General features: G+C 32.6%; 1 protein-coding gene across 1 annotated transcript in view; it reads right to left on the bottom strand.

The window, feature by feature from the left end:
- LOC137653025 (acetylcholine receptor subunit beta-like 2) overlaps positions 1–27248 on the bottom strand; it is a 211132-nt gene that overhangs the window by 409 nt on the left and 183475 nt on the right. The window contains 2 exon segments of the mRNA XM_068386416.1: positions 1–456; positions 20820–20935. The exon segment at positions 1–456 is cut by the window's left edge and continues 409 nt beyond it. Coding sequence (XP_068242517.1) covers positions 271–456; positions 20820–20935 — 302 coding nt within the window. The 3' untranslated portion in view covers positions 1–270.

Raw genomic sequence — 27248 nt, 5'->3', positions numbered from 1 at the left:
CGTAAAAATATACCGTTCTCAGCCGTATTTCAGTGAAATACGGGCGACCGTAATTTTTACCCTTGTTTGTTGTTATCTTTTACGGGTTGGTGACCGTAATATCAATCCTTTACGTCAATATATCCGTTTCTAAAACGGTAAAAATCCAGGAATAAATATAGCCAGGCATTTACCATTTTTTAAAATACAAATTTTTAACAGTGTAGGTTGATAAACGCACACGATACTTGAAGAAAAGATCTTCTTCTTTCTATTTGGAGAGAAACAATTTTAATTATTCGGAGACGCGATCGCCGGACCGATCTCCGAATAGACTTCGTCAATGGGGCCTCTGGTGTCGTAGAGGGAGGGCGCTTGGAAGATGATCCCGCAGGTTCCCACGACGCAAGCGATGGTGAACACCCACAGGAACAAGCGATCCAACACCATCGCGACATACTTCCAATCTTCGATTACCTGTAGCGAGATAAGGCCAGAGAACAATAAAAGGTAAATATGGGTCGGCTAACATTTCGCTCTCCCGAATCAACTGCAATTTCTTTATATGTGACGGCGTGTGTATCGTTAAAATCTTCATGTACTTTTACATTATGACTGATCTAACGTTCTGGTACACATATTAGAGCAATATTGCAATCATTGATGTATTATCAGTCAATAGGAGAAAAAAACCTAAATAAATGTAGGCCTTAACTTGTTCTGATACACATATTAGAGCAATATTGAAATCATTGATGTATTATCAGTCAATAGGAGAGAAAAAACCTAAATAAATGTAGGCCATGCAGAATATTATAAAACAAGTGCAATAATCCAGTGTTTCATTTTAATCAGATATTATTTAGTAACACAAAAGGAAATTTATCGTGATTTATCCAACAGATGAGCTCTGTGGCTTAACTGTAAAACATTTTATGGAAATAAAATAAAAGGTGAAATAACTGAATTTGCATTATCGAGTCTGCATAGGTCCTTTATTTGGTGTATCCGGACCCAAGCTCACCATATTATTAAGAGATGATTATTTACCGAAAGGGTATAAACACTATTTAGGAATTTTAACAGTTACTCTAACTAGGGAAAACGTATATTCAATTACATTTTGTTTTTTTAGCTTAAGGTCATTCTATTTATTCGAGGCCTCATACCAAAAGACTACTACATCTATAATCACTGTCTGTGCATCAGAATATAATAAATATAAGAGCTCCATGCCATAAAAGATTCATGTTCCAATTCACAATTTTAATTATCTTCAGTCTCTAATGAACAAGCGAATTTCCAACCACAGAAAGTAATATGGGGGAATACATTTCCAAATGCAATAGAAAAAAATAAAAAGAACAAAAATTATAAGAAAATAAAAAAATCATGTCAGAGAAAAAGTTTTTCTCTTCGGGAGTAACGCGATCAACTCATTCTAACCTTCCACTTTTAATCTTTTGCAGTCCTCTGTACGGCCTAGAAGACCGGCAATGTCAAAAAAATAAAAAATAAAATTGACCCCTGCGATGCGTAAGGTTCAAAATGATTGACCATGTTACCAAATTTGACCCCCTGGCGTTGAAGGGAATCTGCCTTTTATATGTTTTGGGGGGAACTTTGATGATAATCTAACATACATAAATCTTTTGTATCCTTTACTGGAGCTTGTCATATAGGCTTTCCATTCCCTTTGGAAAGAAGGAGATCAAAAGGTGTGTGTGTTTATTGTAAGAGAAGAGTGACACGAACACATTTAAAGCTCAGCCAAGCGTGCCTTCTGGTTGTTTGTAAATAAATGCTATCATATTCTGCGGTCTCATCACTCAGTCAGTGTTAAATGGTGAGGAAAATAAATACGTCATTGGTCATAATGTTTATAACTCAGATTTTTCTCTAATGAAAGTTATTTATTCTAAGCAAAATAGGCTACATTTATAAATTATTTTTTAGTGAGAGTTAATTTTCCTAAGCAAAATAGGCTACATCTATAAATTATTTTTTAGTTTAAGTTTAATTTTCCTATACAAAAAAAGGCACATCTACATACTTTTTTTAATGAAGGTTAATTATCCTTAGGAGAAAAAGACCACGTGTATAAATTATCTTTTTAATGAAGACTAATTATACTAAGCAAATAAGGGCACATCTATAAAATATATTTTATCAAAGTTAATTATCTTAATAAAAAAAGGCCAAATCTATAAATAATTTTTAATGACTGTTAATTATCTTCAGACAAAAAAAAAAAAAGAGGCCACATCTGTAAATTACTTTTTGAATGAAAGTTGAATATCATAAGCAAAAATAGGCCACATCTATAAATTATTTATCTTTAATGAAAGTTAATTATCCTAAGGCATAAATGGCCACATCTATAAATTGTTTTTTAATGAAAGTTTATCATGTAAGCTGAAAAACCAAGGCCACGTCTATAAATTATTTTTTAAATGAAAGTTAAATATCTCAAGCAAATAAAAAGGCAATATATATAAACTTTTAGCTAACTTTAAATTCCTGTTACCCTGGTAGTTTCCAATGTCATTATGGGTGACTCTGAATCTTATAAAAATAGTTACTAAAAAAGTCTTATTTACCAATAAAAATATTCCTTTGAAATTTTAAGGTAGGTCATGTTGTATTCTGTTTAAGAAAGCGAGGTATTTGATCCTCACATTCAAAAACCTACTTCTATTAAAAATTCGAGAGAGCTTTAAAAGTAAATATGCTAATCATGCTGTAGTACTTTAATCTATTCCTATTAAGAATTCATGTGAGATTTAAAAAAAAAATGTTAATGATACCAATGTACTTTTATCAAATGTGATCAAGTGTCTATTTTATTTTAATATTATTACCTAAGATTTTTTTTAATTAACTCGTCTTCCTAAGAAATTTCAGTCGTATAGTCATGGTATAGTAAACAAGTGTTACTTAACCAGAGTGAAACACACCAGGAATATGTCTTCACATTTACTGTCTGCTACAGAAGTCCAAAGTCTTTTGAGGTACTTCCAGGTTATGTCCAGGTACTTCTAGGTTATGGTAAGGTGCAAAAAAAGGTTAACCACAACACCAAGCATTCCTTGGGGAGGACGCCAAGAGGTTGAATAAAAAAAATGTGACAAATTTACTCACCATCAATACTCAACATAGTTGATGAGTCCCATTGGCCCTCATCACTTTTCTCAGACTTTTCCCAAAAATTCAAACTTTTTGACAAATAGTCAGAGATCAATTTTTTGAGTAATGAACTTCATCCTATATTATTAAAACACTATTTACTTGTTGTTGTTTTTTAGTCACACATGCAATGTGTGTGTTCATTGTATAACTGATTTCATTCAGAATACTGCAAACTTTGTCTTCATAGGAAATATCAAATATAAAACGATTCGCTTTTTACACTATCGTCATCCTATCAGCAATTTTTGGTTTCTAAATTTTGTTTTCAACACATGAATAGAGCTTTCTCAGTAGTGACGTGCAACATATCTTCTATTGTGTAACTTTTGAGTTTAAGAAATGGAAACAACATTGGGTAGGTTCTTTTCGTTTCGTATTATGTACTAAAATAAATTAGAATTTTGTATCAATGATACAATACGTTAGATTATCTATTATACTGTCCCATACTAGGAAACTAAATACAAGCGTTGCGGTTCATCAATACTATGTTGAGTTACTATTCAAAGGAACCATATTGAAAAAATATATGTTTTTTTTTCTATTTTTTCGTCTTAGGCATGAGATTTAGTAGAAAAGGAATTAGAATTACCAAGTACATAACACTAGAAGACTAGTCATAAACTGATAACAAGTAATGATAGTAGTTTCCAAAACAGTATTTGTTGCAGTTATATATATTGCAATTTAGTTTGTATTATCACTTTTCAAAGAAGGCTGAAACTATTTGTTTCTCTAAAAAAAGTATTTAAACGGTTCATGTCTAAGAAGTAAAGAAAAGTTGTTAATATGAAATAGTAACCACTCTACTAGCATAACTCATAACTGGAGAGTGGTAAGGATTGTAAATTTCATAAGAGACTGTTTTAAGGCAACATAGAAAAAGCACAACCATAGTTTAACATTAGTTTGTATAAATTATAGAGAAGTGATATATTTCAAAATGAAATATGAACACTGAAAAAATAAAATGTTAAAAGTTGATTTTAATAAAGTATTAACTCACAAAATCTGATTTACAGGCAGACAACACAAAACGCAGATTATTGGACTTTCAACATGTTGCATATAAACTAGAATCCATGGAACTTTACAAGGAACCAACTTGAGAATATTTAAAACTACAGTCAATACTTTTATTTAAATTAGGCGGCCAAAAAAATTATTCTTGGAAGGGTCATCATGATGTCGCTTATCATGAATAATAACCATAAAAAGAACTAGTAGAAATCTTCTTTCCCACCGTTATCCCTACATTAAGGGGTTGGTTGCCTAATGCGAAGGCATTAGTCATGATTTATACAATCGATCACATGCCCTTACAGTCATCACCCTCAGTTATTGGCGGTGAGCCTAGCCTTTTGCTAAAACGCAGGAGTGCAAGATGACAGCTTGTCCTGTTAGTCGTTTTCTACGACATGCCGGGTATACAGTGGTAGTATTCTTATACCTGTACCACAGGGCATTAAAAGAAAAAAGAGGAATGGCACTTTAAAAATTGGTCACCTAAAAGTCCTTCAATCTGAGCCAACCGTATATTTAATGTACAAACTAGATTCCATACTGACCGTCTTTTGGAATTGGATAATACTGACTTAATGGAACGGACAAATAAGGACTTTTTTAAAGAAATTGAAATGTGTAGATTAATTGCAACCGGTAACTATATAAAAAGGACAAATATACTACAAGCTCCCTGGTTTCTGGTGGATTTCTCCCCTTCCAAGTACCCAAAAATCTATGACTGGTGAAATGACAAAGTCAAATTCTTAAACTGCAACAACAAGACAGCCCCTTTTTAAGTACAATTAGACTTTTCACGTAACATAATATCCTCTCAAGCATGACATAGAAGGATTTAATACTACAACCCTAGTTGGGTCAGCAGGACGCTATAGGCCCAAGAGCCTCCAACGGGGAAAATATCACAGTGAAGAAAGGAAATAAGGAAACAAGATAGAATACTGTACCTGAATGTACCCTCAAGCAAGATAACTGTAACCGAAGACAGTGGAAGACCATGTTACAGAGGCTGTTGCACTACAAGACTAGAGAACAATGGTTTGATTTTGGAGTGCCCTTCTCCTAGAAGTGCTGCTAACCATAGCTACAGACCTACCCTTACCAAGTGGTAAGTAGCCACGGAACACTTAACCCCTCGAGTAAAGAAGTGTTTGGTTATCTTAGTGTTGCCGGAAGTATGATGAAAAAGGGAAATACGTAAATAGGCAAAGGAAAAATGACCCGTAACGAGAGAAGGATCCAATACAGAACTACCTGACCAGTCAAAGGACCCAATAACGCTCACGTGGTAGTACCACAACAGGAAGCTGATGCCTTTGCCAACCTACTACCTTTATTGACGTAAATGTGGTTGTCATCAAAATACGATAAAATACAATAGAAGCAAATATTTCATCTTCAGCATGAAGATTGTTTTTGGTTAGGTTTTATTATATGCTACTTATCACAATTATGCAAATCTTCTCTCGATTTTTCCCAACTAGTTTATCCAAAGTTGCCGTTGGAATTTGAGAGCCACATCCAAATAAAAGATCTCGTAGGGGGGTGTGTTGCCAAGATTTAATTAATCCTTGTAGTTTTCATCGTTTACACAATAAGCGATTAGATTTTTAGAGGAATGTCGATGTAACTTTAGAGGAAAATAGACCTTATGGGAGTTGGATTTCCCAGCAATAAGAACCTCTGAACTATTCCAAATTATGAAAAGAGAGAAGCAGTGATCAGTTTTTATTTACTCCTAAAGAATCCTTATAAGACTATGTGAAAATTATTTTTGAATAACACTAATAAAACGGCAGCAACCACATGTTCTTAGAAAAATCCACATAACGGACCTATTAAACCATAAATCTTTAGTACAACCTTATCTAAACGGGTTTCTAAAACGAAAATGACCAGGTAAATAGTGCAGCCTATGCAATGAGGTTTATCTTGGGGGAGTGGGGTTGTAAGTAAAGATATTACCCCTTTTAAGTAATAAATGCCTCTACCCAAAATGCAGTTAATTAGCTGTTTTATAACCAAGTATTATATGCAATATTCTCTGACCATCTTCATCTAATGCTGACATGGTTGTAACAACTATCCTCAATAAAATTAACATATCAGTGGCTTTCATTTGGGAAGAATACATACTTCCAAAAGGAAGCCTGCTCTTCAATCAAATTACTCGGTCCAGTTTTGCGGTGTAGTATAGCTTAGCATCTGGAATAGATACTGAAGCCTATTATTCCCGATTTCCAGGCATATACTACCTCCTTGATAGTCTCGTAGGCTCAGGTTTCTGAATTATTTTCATCAGTCACTCATAGTATCTATTCCTCTTGATATGCAAAACAGGATTTGCCAAGACCTGAATTTGTATCATCCATTTGCAATAAAAAATTCTGAAGATGTATATAACTACATGCTTTCAAATTTAACTAATCCCTTAATAACAAAAAATGTTCCTTAACCATTAAGACATTATACGCAAGATAGTCACCAGACCTCAGACAGTTTTTCCTCTTTACAATTCACACCAGTCATAAAAGACAAATCTTTTAGTAGTTCAATATCCTATTTTATTAAAAGTGACTATTCCCAAACATACTATGTGCATATTAGCGAATTTTAATAATAAAAAAGGTAAAGCTAAAAATAAACATGTCAAACTATTCTGCAATTATTTTTATCATTAAAAAGGTAAAATAGTTTTCATTTAACAGTCTTGCCGTCTTTGTGTCCTCACAAAACTAAACCCCCTTTTATCCTCAACTCGAGGAACTTCCTCAACTCTCCAAAAGAATGAAACTTACACATCTGAAATGAGGCTGACGAGCGTAAAATAAAATGTAAGAAACTTCCAGCACGGACGGAAATTTCCAATCAGAAGGTAATTCTCGGAAGCCTATTTGAGGATAAACAGAAGAGGTCTGTCCTACCTGCTAGTTCTTTAGAACAGAATTGATTACGACATTGAATAGAAACTTTAATATCAATGACTGTGTAATTCAATTAGGCATAAATGGAGTAATTCTAAAGTGTCACTTGAATTTGAATGTACGAGCAAAAGAATTTGTCTTCAGAATGCAGCCTCTTTCAATTTGTAACGCGGCATATAATGGACATATAATGGAAAAAAAATTCTCCCATTACAAGAAGTGTGTAGCTGTTCTGAATATAATTAGTAAAAAGAGTAATTAGACACTTCTGACCTCCGTCAAAAGGTGACGTTGACACAAAAAAAGGACTTGATTTGCATCTGATCAAGACTCCTGATCTTGATCCAGATTACGTTCAAAATTTACTCAGCGAAGTCATCCATGACCTAAGAATTAACAAATTTATAAACAACCGTCGTTCACTTTTGACGTAACCTTAAAATTTTGCACAATCTAGATCTGGATCACCACCAAATTTTACTGGAGTTGTTCACGGCCTATGATCTATCTGTGGTGACAATTTCATCAAAATCCATCAATTTGTTTTCATGTAATTGCTAAAATTTTGAAAAATGCAAAACCGGATCTAGAATCCGGATCTGGAACAGGATCATCTGCAAATTCGGATCATCTCCAAAAGTAAATGGAGTCGTCCATGACCCAAGATCTGTCCGAGGTGGAAATTTCTTCAAAATCCGGCCTTTGTTTTGACGTTATCTTTATAATGGGGATAATTGCAAATCCGGATCTGGATCATCTCCAAATTTTAATGGGGTCTTCCAAGATCTACTCTATCTGTGGTGAAAATTTAGTTAAAATACGCCAAGTAATTCTGACGTAGTCCTGTCCACAGACACACAAAAAGAGAAACAAACCGACTTGATTTTACAACCTCCTTGGTGTAGGTAATAACACCAGAAATGTTTTGCCTATTTGGGATTGCAAAAAATAAAAGCTGGTATTATACGTTCATCCATTATGGAAGAATGAGTTGGCAATTAAAAGTGCGACAACTTCCAAATTAATTGCTTCCACTGCAGCATCGCAGACGAATCTTTGGGTTACATATCTCCAGAAATATAATTGTTAATTTGCAATTGGCCAGCAATTGACCCTGCTCTTAATACTATGAAATTCACTTCTATAATGTACAGTTGCCAAGTATCACAGATAAGAGGACTATTCCTTTTAAAGGTCAATGAATACCAGATGTGTCTCTCCGTAATACGAGATTCCGGTGATGTATGAGATGAAGACATTTATTCTCCCATGCATGCCTTAGCTAATGCACCAATGGCAGTGCATTGTAGACATTACATAAGAGTCTTAGAAGCACCCTTTCTCTAACTCTGAATACACTCACTTTTTAGAGTTCTATTTTAGCTACATAAACCTTGTTTTACTGGCCTCTTGATGTCAAACACTATGTAATAATAACCCCTAGACCCGACAATGGAAGTTGGGATAGTGTAAGCAGTTGGGCAGGCAAATGAGACCAATGTCTAACTATTTCTTCCTAATGCAACCGCGTGGATCCTAAACCCAACCACTACCCTGACACTGGTTTGCATTTAAGTCTATTTACCCCTTTGTTGGCAACTTATTGCAGGTAATGCTCACTACCAACACTTGGTGGTAGCTATTACAAGTACAAGCATTTGTAAGTAATGAGAAGGTGCATATTTTATATTTTACAACATCTTACTCTAAAGGCCAAGCATATCTCATATCTTTAGAGCCATAGAAAATAGAAAATTTAAATACCGGGAAATTAGTATTTTTATGAATATGCCAAACTTTAACATTTTTAGGAACAAGCCTGGCACAATACTGATGTACTTCTATCTGTAGCCCATAGTTCAAGAATCTCACAATGAATCTCTGTTAATCAGAAAAATTGCTAATGTGCCCAAGTAATGCCTTTGGTTGTTCGAACCCAGGAGTCAAAGGCTGTTAGAACCCAAGCTTCAAAACTAAATTTAAAACAATTTCACTCAAAGATTCGTATGAATAAATGTTTATGAATAATTAGTTATATCATGGAGGACGTGGACTTTATGTGTATAATGTCAAAATACACACAAATATGGTAACTTGTTCATAGTGAATTCTGAAACCTAAACTAGAAGTATAAGATATTTATATCTGCCTTAAACAGAAAACTTACTTCCATGCTTTTAACGAGTTTATCTTTTATTTTTATCAGTACTTTTAGATTTTTTAATGAAATGCCAAAATTCATACGGTGTACGATACACAAACGAACATTCATCTTCATCATCAAAATAAGAGCTAAAATTTACCAAGCTGAGCAACTACTGTGCGACCCAACACCAAGCAGCGTATACTGTAGTAATCATGCAACACCTCGCAAAGGTCTGGAGGAAAAATCTGCGTCACATTCAATTTTAACTTCCAGTGCGGTAACCTCCATACCTGTACACTAGTCTGTGTACAGCAGCAGCGGACCTAAGTATGTTTCTGCTGCCAGCTGACCAATGAAGTCTGGAGTTTAGATCATTCAGCAATAACTCCTACATAAGAAACCGGCAGAGAAAGTAGTTATAAAATGGCACTGTTTTATGAGTGTTTTCTTACAAAGTGAACAGTGCTCTCAAAATATGCAGTGACAGTATACTATTTGACAGCTAAAATTTGATTAATCTGTGGTCTTTATTTATATCTTGACTGTAGCAGAGTCCAATGAATCCGAAGATTTCATTATCATACACTGGGAACACACTGATACAAAATGAGTCCAATTTCATGTCATAGCATATGAAACCGTTCCAGTATTATTTAAATGACTATCTATGGAGACGCTAGTAAAGAATATGGTTAATTCTTATGGTTTTTGTGTGTTTCAGTCGACTGAATAAAACTAATATGCTCAACAAAACTTAAAAATTTTGAGCATATGTTGAATAAATCAAGTAGGGAATAAGAGAACAAGTCCAGACCTTGACTTAAATCGTAAAGTTTCCCGCCTTACTGCTATCCCTTTTCAACTAATTGATGATCGCACAAAATTTAAACAGTTTTAAAGTCTCATACTTGGTGTAGGCCTATGAAATCCAGGAAGTAAAGGGTGAAGGTAACCTATGCATTATGGCGTTATTAGGATCATCTGAGCACACTATCTTGGTATGCAGATTATTTTAGAAACAAAAAATCTGCAATAATATCTAATGTTTTAAAATTATATATTATTACCACCTTATAAATATGCTTTCTTTATAATGTTACAGATGAAATTGGATGCACTTTGGATCATTATACTAACGGTACTATAATGGAACCTTCCAACTTGCTGGACTTTATGGTGGATAGGTTGGAGTCATTACAAGTATTAGCCGACACTCCTTGAACAGGGCGGTCACTTCCATTTTAATTATTTTAAATTATTTGTATTATTATATTTTCATATTATTGAACCTTGTCCTGAAATCTGGTATCAGCAGTTGGTTCAAAACGATTTATAGTTTATAACCGTGATTACTTAAAAGATGAATTAGTTATTTTCTCAATTTATAAAAGGTAGAGAATTGATAACATTGTATAAAAAAGCAGCTGCAGAAAACATGACAGTTTGCTTTTAAATGTTTAAATTTCCTTTTAATGTGTGTTCCAGCCACAACACTTCTAAGCCAAAGTTTAAAATAAGTATATCATGGTAATTTAATACTTACCACTAATGCTTGTGCATCAGACACATACTTCAACAAATCGTGCACTGGGCACAAGTAGACTGGAAACCAAAAGGATGAGAAAGTTTGAATCTTACCTGGCCCATGTTTAAACTGAATCAATCACTGACCACGACTGTTGTAGTACTGCCTTTTGCTGCCGTATTATTTTATCGTTTGAATCTCCTAGTACTTTCTTGAAGGAAGACATTGTTTGACACTTCCCTTTTGGGATAGTGTGACAATTACTAATCATCCTATTACTAGATTTTATGTATAAACCAAGTTGTGAAAAACATATTCAATTGAGAAACAACAGAAAAGTAATATGTTAAACTGAGTTGTTACAAATTCACAAAAGTTTTGTGACACTAAACACTAAAGGTAGAGTTTAACTGAGATTCCCCTCATCGGGTTTGGTTAAAGTTTGAAAATACCATTATTTATTCCATTCTTCTACTTTTGTTCCTTGAGGAAGACTGAAGTGGAGCGCAGTAGAAACACAATAAAACAAGGACAAATATCTACCCTGCAAACACAGCGACAAATACACAACATGCAAGTTGCTACTCTAAAGAGGGAAAGGCAAGGCAAACTTCTAGAGACAAAGTCAGTTTTAGTGACAAACGGCATAAATCATTCCCTTTTAGATGTGTTTAAGGTCGGTCGATTTAGTCTGGTTTTAGAATCACAATGGACTGTTCAGTTTTCATTTTAGTTACAAAGCACAGCCAGAGTGCGCCAAGAAGCGAATGTTAATCAGAATAAGAGGGACTAGATCTCAAAGAAAAGACAAAAATAAAAACAAATAAAATCGAATAAAGGAAATTTTAATGAAAGGAGATCACACAGCCGATTTTGAGCCCAGAGGAGGTCCTACATATTTCGATTCTTTGACTTTTCTTGACTGTTTTGTGGTTGCAGTTGCAGGTGTGTTCCCTCCAGCATCATCATCTATGACCGAAGCAGATTGTGTGTGACCCTTGGGGGTGTGTGAGGGTCCCGGAATCTAGGCTCAGAACGGCGGAGAGTCTCAAGGAAGAATAATGGAAAAAAAAATCCCAACTTACTGGAAAACCAACATGGCGACTCGCTAGCTTTCTCTCGCTCTCGCGGCACGCCCCAACATCATCATCACCATCACCACCATCAAATCACCACCACCAACATCCAACACCAACACCAACACCTTCATCACCACCACCTTCACCACCACCACCGCATTTGGGACAGCCCCTACGCGAGAGAAGCCTACTCATATGGCCTGGTGCTGACTAAGGTTATTTCAGAAAGCTCATTGTCTATTGAGGGTCTTTGATCATAGAGGGACGGAGCTCGGAAAAAGATGACCAAGCCAAAGATATTTAGAAGCAGAAACACATACAGGAAAAGTCGGTCAAGGACCGTCGCTATAAATTTCCAATCTTCGCATTCCTGCAAAGGGAAAAAATAAATAGAAATGAAATGCAGAAAATGATACTTGGAGAAACAAATAAAATTGAACAAATAAATCTCGATTTTTTTTTTTTAAATTGAAACATTTGGCATATCTATGATTCAACAATGACCGCATGGTATCAGCGAGAGATTGTAGAGAACAGATATGACTTTTCATTGCATTCAGGAATTGGATTTTTAATCACAATAGATGAGTAATTTATATATTAAAATTTGGTGCCACTTTGAGCACTGTTTGTAGTGACTACTTTCACAGGAGCGACTTCTTTCTGCATTTACATAAAAAAAAAACAATATTTGAATAAAATACCCTCTGTCCAACATTATCATTATGATTTGAAACATTTAAAATATAAGTGAACAAAGACTTAAAATTCTGTGGATTTAATGCATTACTTTATAGATAGTCATTAGTGGAACAGACACACAGGCATGCAGACAGTTACTTTTGACCATTTTTTTATGAAACACGCTTTAACAGTTAACACCATATGCATTTCGAAAAAAAAAAAAAACTGATTGGTTACTGCCTCAAAAAAAAAAAAAATAGACTCGAAAAAGAGTACACTTGAGTACCCTCTCTAGAAGAAGAGTAATCAACTGCACACTACTAAAAAAATCCTTTTAATTACAAGTAATTACAAAATATCAAGTCCAAATAATTAACTACAGCATCAAAAAACATTTTTTTTCTTTATCTTGAACGGCACAAGAGCATGCATACCGATTTTTATTGAAATACGTCTCGGCTAAAAGAAAAAGGGAAACAATGCTATGTGGATCATTATGGCATTTATGTAGAGGGATGTTTCTTTATTTATGCATATGCAATATAACATATGCTTTTGTATATGTATGTATGTGCGTATGTATGAATATGAATATATATATATATATATATATATATATATATATATATATATATATATATATATATATATATATATATATATATATATATATATATATATATATATATAATATAAATATAAATATATATATACCATATATATATATGTATATAAAATATATGTATATATATATATATACATATATATATATATATATATATATATATATATATATATGTAGTGAGAAAAATATGATCAAGGGTTTGGACCTACCTTAACTTACAATTAGAAAAATATATATACATTTACAATTAAGTTTTTGTAATGTAGGCTTTAACGATTAACGACTTTCTTGAAGTTTGTTAGGTATAAATTGTGCAAGAGTTGTTAATTCATGTTACTTATCCTTTTTTTTAATCCTACCATTATAAAGTGAGGATTATGTTTGTGAGTGCATTTTATCCTGATACCCAAAGGAGGCCATGTAATATATTCAATATTAGGATATATGTTTCAAGTGCATTTATCCTTGTATTTTTACCATTCTTACATATCTAGGATTTATCTTATAACATAATTAACAGACAAAATTTTAAACATTAAATGCAATTTAAATTTCATATCTCTTAGCTTTCAGAATTTTCAGTGTATCACATAGAATATATTTACTTGATTTATAAGAATATTATATATTTTATATGTAATTCCGATTGATATAATAAGCTTTTATAACTTTAGAATCTTTATACTTTTTTAAACCTTTGGAACTTTTTTTTCATAAAATAATTTAGATTTGTAAACTAGTTTGTATTTCCCTTAAAATTTCACCCTATCTTCGAAGAACTAGAACTTTTTGATTTTTGTATTATGTTTTATCATGTATGAACTAGAAAATTTTATATTTTTTATCTGTTTTATCATCTAATGAGTACTCGATATTTGAAATTTCTGTGACATTCATGATATTCCTATATACATATGTATGTGAGAAGTACCAAAAGCTAGTGCAGGAGTAATAATTTTACTGTATCAAATTTCTTAACCCTTTGAGTACCTACGCCTCGCCAAATATAGAGCCAAAGGCCCTATTATTTCAACGCTTTACTGGACTCATCTTTTCACACAAAAATATACAAAATAGGACTATATATTTACTATCGCATACCTCAATAAATTTCCTTTCCATTGATATATAACGTTACTTATTTCATAAATTTTCATATGCGTAAATAATAAATGAGTAAAAACTCACAATTGGTGCTGAAGGGAGTAATACTAGTGGACGTATATTATGTCCAATGGCACTCAAAGGGGTATGTGTTCTGGATCCCTAGCTTTCTGTACAAGTCTACCCAATATATGTCCAGCTTTTGTATTCAGCCTTGTGTGTGTTGAGATCAAAAGCAGAATCTAAGTTACTATCAATTTCAACTATTCAAAACAAAAAGCCACTGACTTCACTAGTACAATGCAATGCTTAGGATTCAACGATTTTACTCATTGCAAATTAAAAGCTAAATAACAGTTATGTAACTTAAAACGTACGGAGCGTTTAACTTTGGATAAGGATGGCACTATCTTAACCAGCTCTTATAACTCGGTGGAAATCATAGGTTTTATAGAAACAATATTGATGTTGCATTAAAGAAACAAAATGCAGCAACTTATGTAACAGGTTCACACCTACAAAAACAACGACAAATGTCGCTGAAACAATACTGCACATACACTATACAAGCAAGTAAAATTGAAATCCTCATACATAAAGAATGGGGACATCTCGATGCAATAAACTTAAAATCTTTAAAAGTCCTTATGGAAGTAATGCCAAAAGAAAAGAAAGTGAAGAATGGTGTACTACAAATATATCAATCATCTCCAGTTAAAATTTCATCTTATAGGAAAGATAAGGATACAAAATAGTCTCTTAATCCTTAAATGTCACTGTGTCACATTCAACCTATGACTGATTATAATAACTGGTGTCATTGAAGTGTTATTCCAGGTACATTGAAACTATGGATGTGAAACAGACAATAGAAATGTTGAAACTTTTCACCCATACAACTGGAACCTATAAGCAGATAATTTCTAAAGGTCTTCTGTCTTACAATTTGAAGAGCTCTTTGGAATATCCGAGTATTTTCCAACAAAACATTATACTACCAGTCATGTCACCACCTGGCCTACTCAGCTTAGAAGAATAAAAGTAACATTTCACTTCAGGATTTACACATCCGGCTCGTTTTCAAAATTTTCTACAATAAAGACCCCAACCTTCCACTGACTTGTCGAGCAAGTTTTCATGGAGTAAAATCCCGAAATGGGAAATGAAAATGAATAATGAGAAAATCATAGTACAGAAAAAACATGAGAAATAAAGTTTGGACGGAATCTTAAAATATACAAATATCCATGACACATGGAACACAGCTTCTCTTGAACGTGCAAGTATCCATTAAGCACAGTGACATTAAACCACCTGAATAATCCAGAGCAATAGTGGAATTGTTCAATAAAATGTTCTAAATCATAAAGGATAATTTGCTCAAAAGATACTCTTGGATCCTGTTTGCACTTAGAGAAAACAATATTTGGCCATGAGAGCACAAGAGACGAAATATGTGATATTATTACCACACAATCTCTTTATAAAAAAGCCTAGCAAACAGTACTTAGTTTTAAGATATTCAAACTAATCTATTCTCTGTATGTGACACACTATCTAAATTTATATTACGAAAGGAAAACCGAAGACAGCAATGATTTCAACTACAAGGCCAAATCAGAATATTGAAGAAAGCTGTTACAAACGACAGTTGGAAAACAATATAAATATATGCGAAATTATCAGTTTAATACGGAATGAGAATAAAACATGGGAGGTTTGCTTATCAAAATCATACATAAACTAAAAATAACTCAAATCAAAGGGAAAATATTTGAATATAGTTCACTTACAATAAGTAACTATATACTTATTCCAATAGATATCACCAGATCCTGGACTTGCATAGAATTCTTTTGTATATCCAGCATAGGAAGGGTCAGTCAAATTTTAGAAACCACTTTCAAATTATCATGCCTCACTTAAGTATACTAGTCCAAAAATGAGAAGGGTTTTGGTCTCCTTCATAAATCTACTTCCAAAGAAGATATCTAAGAGTTGATCTACCTTAAACATTGTGAAGACAATTTTGCAATTTTGTGTACTTGCTGTAATAACTGCCTTTGTGTAGAAATGTAATTAAGTTCCATCTAACTTCAAAATAAAGATCAAAATGATTAATTTTCCCAAACAAAACTATCTCTACCTTTGGTAAGAATCAAGATATAGATTAAAACGCCAAATCTCTACAACATTATTTTTAAAACATTATTGTAAAAATATTTCTTTTCTTTTCTGTTTGGTTGATTTCCTTTCTCAATATCAATTTGAATAGTATAATCAATTTCAATTTTACTGTAAATGTTCTTGGCTTCTTGTTCTGACAGCAGAAACTAACATCTAACATATTTCTAAATACAACTGTAATGATTCCATACAAATATCTTCATTACTGCTGTATGTACACAACTACACATTCAAAAACTAAACTTTAATTCAGAAAAAAATTAAAATTTTTTTATATAGAAAACTACATCAATCTACAAAATACTAGCTACCAAATCTAAAAGTTCAAACGAAGCTTATATCCTCAAGCTACTAAGAATAAAAGAAATAAATTTCACTTGCCTAGAGCCTACCAGTGTCATGCTCCTACAGTCTCCTTTTTTTATTCAGAATACCTTGTGTAATATTGACCTTTCAGCAACAAAATGCAGCTTATACTCTACCATTTCAATAACTTTAATTTATGATACTTCCAAATCATTAATTCCAATACTAATCATGGTGATACGTGGACTATATCCAGTAGATTATAACTGATATGATACTTCCAAATCATTAATTCAAATATTAATCATGGTGATACATGGACTATATCCAATAGATTATAATTGATATGTTAACTTCATTCATATTCAGGTATACAGAAAGTCTTCAACTTTCAAACGTAAAAGGGTCCAAGAGGCTGTTTGTAAGTCGAATTGTACGTAAGTCGAATTTGTTTGTAAGTCGAATTTTGTTCAGGTTTGGCTTTGGGTTGGCTAGATTATAATCGATATGTTAACTTCATTAATATTCAGGTATACAAAAAGTCTTCGACTCACAAACGTAAAAGATTCCAAGAGGCTGTTTATAAGTCGAATTGTACGCAAGTCGAATATTTTTGAAAGTCAAATTTTGTTCAAGTTTGGCTTTGGATTGGCTAGATTATAACCGATATGTTAACTTCATTAATATTCAGGTATACAAAAAGTCTTCGACTCACAAACGTAAAAGATTCCAAGAGGCTGTTTATAAGTCGAATTGTACGCAAGTCGAATATTTTTGAAAGTCAAATTTTGTTCAAGTTTGGCTTTGGATTGGCTAGATTATAACCGATATGTTAACCTCATTAATATTCAGGTATACAAAAAGTCTTCAACTCACAAACGTAAAAGGTTCCAAGAGGCTGTTTATAAGTCAAATTATACGTAAGTCTAATTTGTTTGTAAGTCGAATTGTACATAAGTTTAATTTGTTTGTAAATCGAATTGTACGTAAGTCTAATCTGTTTGTAAGTCGAATTGTACGTAAGTCTAATATGTTTGTAAGTCGAAGTGTACGTAAGTCTAATATGTTTGTAAGTCGAATTGTACGTAAGTCTAATATGTTTGTAAGTCGAAGTGTACGTAAGTCTAATATGTTTGTAAGTCGAATTGTACGTAAGTCTAATATGTTTGTAAGTCGAATTGTACGTAAGTCTAATATGTTTGTAAGTCGAATTGTACGTAAGTCTAATATGTTTGTAAAGTTGAATTGTACGCAAGTCTAATATGTTTGTAAGCCGAATTGTACGTAAGTCTAATTTGTAAGTCGAATTGGTCGTAAGTCAAATATGTTTGTAAGTCGAATTGTACGTAAGTCAAATATGTTTGTAAACCGAATTGTACGTAAGTCTAATTTGAAAGTCGAATTGTACGTAAGTCCAATATGTTTGTAAGGCGAATTGTACGTAAGTCAAATATGTTTGTAAGCTGAATTGTACGTGGGTCTAATTTGTAAGTCGAATTGTACGTAAGTCCAATATGTTTGTAAGCTGAATTGTACGTGGGTCTAATTTGTAAGTCGAATTGTACGTAAGTCCAATATGTTTGTAAGTCGAATTGTACGTAAGTCTAATACGTTTGTAATTCGAATTGTACGTAAGTCCAATATGTTTGTAAGTCGAATTGTATGTAAGTCGAATTGTACGTAAGTCTAATATGTTTGTAAAGTCGAATTGTACAAAAGTCTAATATGTTTGTAAGTTGAATTGTACGTAAGTCTAATATGATTGTAAGTCAAATTGTAGGTAAGTCTAATATGGTTGTAAGTCGAATTGTTCGTAAGTCTAATTTGTTTGTAAGTCGAATTGTCCGTAAGTCTAATTTGTTTGTAAGTCGAATTGTGTGTAAGTCGAAATTGTGCGTAAGTCGAAATTGTTTGCGAGTCGAATTTTGTTCAAGTTTGGCTTTGTGTTGGCTTCACTTAACTCACATGACTATGATTTTTCTGCTTCAAGAGTCAACTAATAGTCCCGTTTCATAATGCAAAGGTCGTCTCGCTTACTTCATTAAATTATACGATATTGTTTTATTACAGTATTTCACGATGAACTTTAGGTAGATTAGCTGAGATTATTGATTTCCATTAGATTTGTGTTTGTATCTCCGAATGTTGGCAAATCGAATGCTTGTAAGTAGAATGTTTGTAAGTTGACCCTTTCACCCCCAAAAGGACGTACCGGTACGTTCTTGCAAAACACTGTTAATTACATGTTTTTACATAATTTTGATAATATTACGAGAAACTTCAGGCATTTTCCAAAAGAATGAATCCAACCTGACCTCTCTAGGACAAAAATTAAGCCTGTTAGAGCAATTTAAAAAAAAAATATATAGCAAAATGTGCTCGAAATTTAACCTTATGGTGGGGGTAAAAGGGTTGAGGACCGTCTGTATAATCAAATCCACTGGGATTCTTGCATTTTTCAAAGTCAAAAGACATTAGGAGCCTCTAATAATTTTGCGTTCTCTTTCGTAATATTTTTCGCTTGAAAAAAAATCGGCTGAGAGATTTGGAAAGCCTTCCATACAAAATTCAATATCTGGTTAATTCTTCAACGAGCTATTGGTGACCTTTATGATAAATCTATTCCACAACTCTCACAGGAAAATTTCTTAGTACAAGTCAACAAGTCAATACTACACGGATATTTATGGTATAATCATTTTAGATTTTAATTGGAATTTAATATAGAATTACTCTCTAAGGAGGTTTGTTAGATTATTACTCAACCCTGTTTTTATTAACATCAGTTAAAAAATTCTCACATCTGGTAAGAAAGTCTATTTGGACTATGAAAAAACAAAATTTTTCATCTGCACTGTAACAATTTTCAATACATAAATATTTCCTGTATACAGTTTAAAACACATCTTTTTAGATCATTTCTCTTCACTGATGAATAAAGATAAAATAGCTAGGTAACTTTTGTGTACGAAAATGATGATGCTGTCAAAAATAGATGTCCAGACATGCGGTGAAAGAAAAGATACCAAACTGACAATAAATACAATGAAAGGCAGGTAAGAAAAACGAGAACTTTGCAGATGAAGTCCAGTGATAGTGAAGGAAGGATATTATAATTAACAGCTTTTCAAAGGCATAGTATGAAACATTCCTGGATTTGTCGGTCGTAAAAGAAAAAAAACAGACACTTGCACTACCCAATGAAATTAATTCATATAATTCTCCATTTCATAACACTTACTAATGTTCACATGTCCATACAAATGTGTTCTACAAAGCACAAAGAACCCAGACACTTTCTGTGCAAAGGATGTGCTGAATGGACAGAAACGTGCAACTATAGCATTTTCTCGAACACTTGGTGAACTAACAACCACACTCCAGATAATTATCTAAAAATAGCACATCTATTATCAAAAATGACAGTCACATCCAATCAAGATGGATATTATACCAAAGTCACAGAACACATCACACAAGTCTACTAATACCAGCTCTCTGGGTTCACATACATAAAAAAACACACAGCCAAATCAACTTCACTTGCACACACACTTATGCTAATTATTAAAAAAAGCAATTAAGATGATATAGACAGAAGGCTGAATATTAAGACTGCATAAAAACGTAAAGCTGTAACTTTGGAAACTTTTTTTTTTTTTTGAAAAATACATTCAAATTAGCAAATAAATGACCTTTTTTTTATCAAATATTTTCTACATTTTCCCTAGAAAATTGTTGCCAATTTCTTCATAATAGAATTAAAAACTTTACTGATTTTTTATTTTTCATTGAAAATCATTCAACAAGAAATAAGTGAATCGAATTAAAAAATGATGGATTTCTCTGAAGGACGAATACCCAACTCTTATTCTGGCTGTTGTGAAAAACAAGTAAGAATATGGTTAGTCCATTAAAGACCAAATAAAAGCACAGGGGTTAAATCATAAAAGCTTGATAACCAATATTTTGTGAACCACACTATGAAAACAAAAACCTAAAGGACGAAAATAAGGAAAAGATAATAGGTTTTGTTAAGACAACTCACCTCATTATCTCTGTCTGCATCTTTGATGTGCTGAGCAATATACTGGACTCCCTCAATAGCTTTTTGGATTTCAGGAGAGTATGTTCTTTGGTTGTGGAGGTGACATCCACCAAGGTCTGTGCAAAAAATATTCAGTTTGTCAAATTATTCTCGTAACTTATAGTACTAACCAATAGATTAACTGCTTACCTTACAATTAATATAAAATTACCTTCACACTTTCCACCCAACATACCCCCACTTGCATAAGTGTATTTCTAATATAAAATATATTCATCAAATTAATTCTACTTTCATGATAGGGACATACATATATTTTCGTTTCTCATTTTAAGCAGTGTTTGTAGGCATTATTTCAACTCAAATTTCGACACAGAGAAATCAATGAGTGACCATTATTCATGCAACACCTTTCACAGAATGTTGTACCATTAGGTTTTTTTTTTTCTCGTAAACAATTCGATTTAGTCAAAGTACAAAAGTGAAGTAAAACACTAATAGAAACAAATGCTTAACAGAGAGGAAATTATAGTGGCATATCTAAGGAAGGTTGTGGCCACTGACAAACACAAACTTTTGCTTAACACTGGGGAAATTATAGTGGCATATCTAAGGAAGGCTGTGGCCATTGACAAACACAAAATGTTGTTTAACAGTGGTGGAAATTATAGTGACATATCTAAGGAAGGCTGTGGCCACTGACAAACACAAAATGTTGCGTAACAGTGGGGTAATTGTAGTGGCATATCAAGGGAAGGCTGTGGCCATTGACAAACACAAAATGTTGTTTAAAATTGGCGGAAATTATAGTGACATATCTAAGGAAGGCTGTGGCCATTGACAAACACAAAATGTTGTTTAACAGAGGGGAAATTATAGTGGCATATCTAAGGAAGGCTGTTGCCATTGACAAACACAAAATGTTGTTTAACAGAGGGGAAATTATAGTGGCATATCTAAGGAAGGCTGTTGCCATTGACAAACACAAAATTTTGCTTAACAGTGGGGAAATTATAATGGCATATCTAAGGAAAGATGTGACCATTGATAAACACACTCAGTTTATATCAAAACGTAAATAAATTTTAATAATAAGTTTTATTTCCATAATCAGCTGATGTTCATATTGCCTCTCTCTCGAAGCTTGCTTATATCAATGTTCACCGCTAAAAAGCTAAAATATTATCCTTAATTCATAATAAATAATGTATTATATTAAGAGGCTTGGGAATGATGTAAAATAAAGTAAAAATATTAAAATATCGAAGAGATCACTAAATCATTATGGAGTTAATTGAAACCAAAACCACAACAATTCTTGTGACTAATTAAAGCTAACTGTGTCACATTCCTCATAATCATTTGGTTATATATTTGAACAATTTCCATTCCATTCTGAGAACGCCATAGAACAATTAAGACGTTGATGGCGGCACTTGCGTCTTAATGTGTTGCAATTAGTCTTACACTGGCACCTGATAAGTTGTAACAATGATTTAGGAGCAGTGTTTTTCAATCTAAATTGGAATAATTAATGTCATCAGTCTTAAACCTTCCAACCCCACTCCCCTAGATTACGAGATTTACCTTCCACTCTTGGAACTGGTGGTACACTGGAGTCTGTGAAACTTTGCATTTACTCTATCCATCTACATTTACTTCGATGGGTGGTCTTTTCCTAGCATCATTATTGAATTGTTAAGTTGTTGCACTTGACGGGCACCATATTGAGAATAGAATTGAGATATACGGAGTATCTTGGTCCATTACTATTCATACTATATGGAAATATGTGGTTTAGCCTACAAAATAAGTTAGTTGCACATGCAGATGATGCTACTCTCTTCGCCTTAATGGTACACTGGAGTCTGAAACTTTCCATATACTCTATCCATCTCCATTTACTTCGATGGCTGGTCTATTCTTAGCATCATTACTTAATTTTTAAGTTGTTGTTGTTAATTGGCATCATATTGAGTATAGAATTGAGATATACAGAGTATCTTGGCCCATTACTATTCATACTATATGCACATGATATGTGGTTTAGCCTACAAAATAAGATAGTTGCATATGCAGAGGAAGCTACTCTCTTTCCCTTAATGGTACACTAGAGTCTGTGAAACTTTGCATATACTCTATCCATCTCCATCTACTTCGATGTTTAGTCTTTTCTTAGCATCATTATTAAATTTTTAAGTTGTTGTTGTTGATGGGCATCATATTGAGTTTAGGATTGTGATATAAGGAGTTTCTTGGGCCTTCACGTTTCATACTATATGCACATGATATGTGGTTTAGCCTACAAAATAAAATAGTTGCATATGCAGATGATGCTACTCTCTTTGCCTTAATGGTACACTGGAGTCTGTGGAACTTTCTATATACTCTATCCATCTCCATTTACTTTGGTAGTTTGTCTTTTCTTAGTATCATTATAAAATTCTTAAGTAATAAATTGCAAGGAGCTGTTGTTGATGGGCACCATATTGAGTATAAAATTGTGATATACGGAGTTTCTTGACCCATTACATTTCATACTATATGCCCATGATCTGTGGTTTAGCCTACAAAATAGGATAGTTGCATATGCAGATGATCCTACTCTCTTTGCTTTAATGGTACACTGGAGTCTCTGAAACTTTGCCATTTATGTTGATGGTTTTTCTTTTCTTAGCATCATTATTTAATTCTTAAGTAATAAATCGCAAAGAGCTGTTGTTGATGGGCTCCATATTGAATATAGAATTGAGATCTACAAAGTTTCTTGGCCATTACTTTTCATACAATATGCACATGATATGCGGTTTAGCCTATAAAATAAGATAGTTGCATATGCAGAGGATGCTACTCTCTTTGCCTCAATTCCATCTCATGCATGACGATCTGGGGCTGCTGAATCCCATAACAAAGATCCAGATAAAAATAGTGCAGGGTGCAAATTATGGGACATGAAGTTGAGCCCCCATCAAAATTCGAGAACAGTGGCTCCTGAACATCCAAAACTCTGCATTGATAATATTTCATAACTATATGAAAATCCTTTAAAATCTTAAATGTGATACTTTAGTGCAAATTTAATTTTGAGAAACACATTTGGTTTGTTTCTTCTTCAATTTCACTAAATATTGGCTTATTGGGAAAGTCTTAGGTCAATCTACTCTGAAATGGTTTAATTCTTTCATTCTACCTTGTTTCGAGTATTGTTCTGCCTGGTTTTCAGCTGGTGACTTATTTGTTGAACAAAATTCTTGTTCTTAATTTTTATATTAATCTCTGACACCGTCGTTCACTTAATTCTTTATGCATGTTACGTACGCTGTTAGATAAAAGCTAGAAAAACTTAGAATTTGTTTACCAGGCTTTTAAAACATTGAATGTTCATTATGGAAAAGCAAAAAAAAAAATAAAATGTAGAATAATAGAGTTTATATAATTAAAAGAAAAAAAAAAACTATGATCCATCCTAAATTCATGTAATTTCGTACATTAATTAGCCTACTTTATGCAGATTTAAGTCGATTTAGCCACCATAATACTGATCCCCATTATGTTTTGTACCATGTACTAAATATCCAGTTAATTAATATTGTGTACAAACTTCGATACTTACTAATGTTAATATTCTGTTAAGATAAATCTAAACTGTCCATCCCAGTTTCTTTATTTTGAACAATTCTTGATTTTTTCCAATCCGAATGGCTTCGGGGGCTACGTCTGTGTGCGCGCGTGTGTGTGTGTGTGTGCGTGTGAGAGAGAGAGAGAGAGAGAGAGAGAGAGAGAGAGAGAGAGAAGTCTTTCAAATTACACGATCTATCTTATCTGTGTTTGATAGATTAGGATCTAATAGAGGTCTCTTTATAAGTAAATCCCCCCCCCCCCCCCCAGCTGAAATCTAGGTAGGCAGCATACCCTCGATATATATCACGTATAATCCATTAGTCTCCCTCTTTTTTCATCCAAATGGGTCTTTAACTGGCTAATTTATCATGCTTCCAACAAGCCCCCTCTCCAACAGCTGGGTTCCGTTCTATAAATGAATATGCTCATTATTTTTCCCCCTTTAATAAAATGTTTACCTTTAATTATATTTACATATTCTTAGGGATAATTTCTCAATTTAATTTATAAATAGGGGCTTTATCTCACTAGCGTGTAATCTAAATTCTCTACTAGCAACCTTTGAGTGTACTGTAACTTTTATCACTAAGCTAATAAAAATAAAATAGCTTACATAACAGTTACTAATACTCCAATACAACATATGGTGTTAATACCTCGTTTCATTTGTAGTATCTTTATAATCATTCAGTTGTAAGAGATAAAAATGTTCCGTAATCGACTTACTTATTGAGAAATTTCAGATTTAATTATAGATTTTAACATGTTGAAATCATAGTATGTTACTTCCTGAAGTGTGAAGCTACTTATGGAGAAATTCAAAATTTAGTTATAGATTTTAATGTGTTGAACTCATAATATGTTGAAGTTACTTATGGGGCAATTTCAAATTTAATTATAGACTTTAACGCATTGAACTCATAGTATGTTTCTTCCTCAAGTTTGAAGTTACTTATTGAGAAACTTCAGATTAAATTATAGATTTGAACGCACTGAACTCATAATATGGTACTTCAAATTTAAAGTTACTTATTGAGATATTTCAAATTTAATTATAGATTTTTAAGCGCTGAACTCAAAGTATGGTACTTCCCCAAGTTTAATGAACAAAAAAACATACTAACCTGAATAATACATGATATTAATCAGGCCGAGTCAAATACCATTTCCTCCCTCTCTAAGTATCTCCAAGTAATAAATTTTTGCATTTTATATACACGATGCATATTTCCCACTTCCCTTCGAATTTCAGGTTTATGAAAACAATTTAGTATTAGTCCAAGTGGAAGAAACAAATGGACGGAAACATGAAAAATCTTTCGATATTACATTTAGCATATATGTATATATATATGTGTGTATATCTATCTATCTATCTATATATATATATATATATATATATATATATATATATATATGTATGTATGTATGTATGTATGTACATATATATATATATATATATATATATATATATATATATATATATATATATATGTATATATATACACATATGTATGTATATATATACATATATATATATATATATATATATACATATATATATATATATATATATATATATATATATATATATATATATATCTTACCTGCTAATTTATATCTAGATGTACCCAGATATAAATTGGCCTAAGCTTCTTTTGTGGTTAAGATAAACAACGCTCGTCTAGGAACCTTGGGCCTTAAGATTCAAGGGCCAATCTAAATTATTTACCACTACGCCAAGCTTTTATCAATCTACCAACATATTTGCTATAGCCCATTACTGTACAATTAATGTATAACACAAAGCTATACTTAATTCATATTTTAGAATATATACTCTTTCTAAGGCAAATACTACTAGTGCATTATGCACATACATTATAATTGTTTTTTATAACTAAACAATAAAAAATTGTTTCTTTACTCAGTTTGTTTCTAAGTTCCCGCAAATAAAGCTCAAAAATCTAATTATAAAGTAATCTGGAAAGCTTTTCTACCTTACTCTATTACTAATTACTATTACGCTCCATTATGGGCAGCAATTACAGGGTCACTTTAATTTTACAAACTGCTGTGGAACAATTTATAATATAAATGGATGCCAAATCCACAAGAGGGATATGCTTCACTTGGATATCATTATAAGCATATGATTAAATAAGAATCACTTCTTTAGGCAAGTAGCCTACAACAATAACAACAGCAACAACAACAAAAATGTTCAATCAGACCTTTAATAACCTCCCTTAGCAACTCATCGAAACATCTAAAATCTTTACACTTTCGAAAAGAGATGAGAAAACCTGAAAATTAATACTCACAAAAATATTGTACCAAACCACCCCAAAAATTTTGCTATAAGTGCAGTTCAACGTTATATCTTATTGAAATTTTCAATTTTGAAAGTCAAGTACAATTAAATGGAAATATAACATACCACCCCAAAAATATTGCTATAAGTGCAGTTCAAGGTTATAACTTATTGAAATTTTCACTTCTGAAAGTTAAGTACAATTAAATAGAATTATAACAAACCACCCCAAAAATATTGCTATAAGTGCAGTTCAAGGTTATATCTTATTAATATTTTCACTTCTGAAAGTTAAGTACAATTAAATAAAATTATAACATTATATCTGCATTTTTACATGCCAGTAAAAACAGGTGAAGAGCAATTCAGTAATAAAAGACATCTAACACAATATGAAATTTGGGGAAATTAAACTCTTATTATTAGCACATGCACATGGGATCCATCATTTAATGGTTTGTCCCTCATTAAACAAATAATTTAATTTCCTCAGT

The sequence above is a fragment of the Palaemon carinicauda genome, chromosome 14 (assembly GCF_036898095.1).
Source record: "Palaemon carinicauda isolate YSFRI2023 chromosome 14, ASM3689809v2, whole genome shotgun sequence".
NCBI classification, from domain to species: Eukaryota; Metazoa; Arthropoda; class Malacostraca; order Decapoda; family Palaemonidae; genus Palaemon; species Palaemon carinicauda.
This window is presented reverse-complemented; position numbering and strand designations above follow the sequence as displayed.